Source organism: Geospiza fortis, unplaced genomic scaffold (genome assembly GCF_000277835.1).
Source record: "Geospiza fortis unplaced genomic scaffold, GeoFor_1.0 scaffold439, whole genome shotgun sequence".
Taxonomy (NCBI): Eukaryota; Metazoa; Chordata; class Aves; order Passeriformes; family Thraupidae; genus Geospiza; species Geospiza fortis.
Window position 1 is genome coordinate 341,324 of NW_005054618.1, and position 893 is coordinate 342,216.

Consider the following 893-nt stretch of genomic DNA (forward strand, 5'->3'; position numbering starts at 1 on the left):
TGGGAATGGGAATGGGATTGGGATTGGGAATGGGATTGGGATTGGGAATGGGAATGGCACTGGGTCCCCCATCCCAGCCCTGTTCCCGTCCTCATCCCCGTCCTTGTTCCCTGTCCTTGTCCCCATCCCCACCTCCATGCTCATCCTCCTCTGCATGCCCAGTCCGTGTCCTTATCCCTGTCTCTCTCCTGATCTCCATCCCTATTTTCACCCCCAGCTCCATCCCAATCCAGTTCCTGTTCCCATCCCACTCCTACCCTATTTCCATCCAATTCCAATTCCAATTGCAATTCCAATTCCCTTTCCCATTCCAATTCCTGCTCCCATCCCACTCCCTCCCATTCCAGTTTCCATTCCCATTCCCATCCCATTCCCATTCCCATCCCATCCCATCCCATCCCATCCCATTCCCATCCCATCCCATCCCATCCCATCCCTCCCCGTACCTGCAGCAGCACCTTCACGCACTGGGGCTGGCAGGCGATGGTGGCCAAGTGCAGGGCGGTGCTGCCTGTGGGGACAGGACGGGCTGGGGACACTCCTGGGGGACACCCCCTCCTTGGGGACACCCCCAGGGGACACGCCCCTCCATCAGGGGACACCCCCTCCTCAGGGACACTCCCCAGGGTGCTCCCGGGGGTCCCTCCCTTGGGGGACAGCTCTGGGCTCTTCCAGAAGTGACACAGGCACCTGCCTGGATGTCCCCAAGGTGTCCCCAAGGTGTCCCCAAGGTGTCCCCACCCACCATCATCGTTGCTCTCATTGACGGGAGCCCCGTGCTCCAGCAGCAGCGTCAGGCACTCGGTGAGACCCCCGGCCGCGGCCAGGTGGAGCCTGGGGGGGGTGAGAGGTGACCGTGACCGGTGTGTCCCCCCCTCCCGGAGCCACCCCCG

The 893-nt window shown here is 62.4% G+C and overlaps 1 protein-coding gene across 1 annotated transcript in view; it reads right to left on the reverse strand.

Moving 5' to 3' along the window:
- Nucleotides 1-893, reverse strand: part of ARHGEF2 (Rho/Rac guanine nucleotide exchange factor 2) — a 20,582-nt gene that overhangs the window by 3,350 nt on the left and 16,339 nt on the right. Inside the window, exons 20-22 of the mRNA XM_031064711.1 lie at nt 746-834; nt 453-511; nt 133-253 (exon numbers count right to left, since the gene is read on the reverse strand). Of these exons, the coding sequence (XP_030920571.1) occupies nt 133-253; nt 453-511; nt 746-834 (269 nt within the window). The remainder of the gene's footprint in view (nt 1-132; nt 254-452; nt 512-745; nt 835-893) is intronic.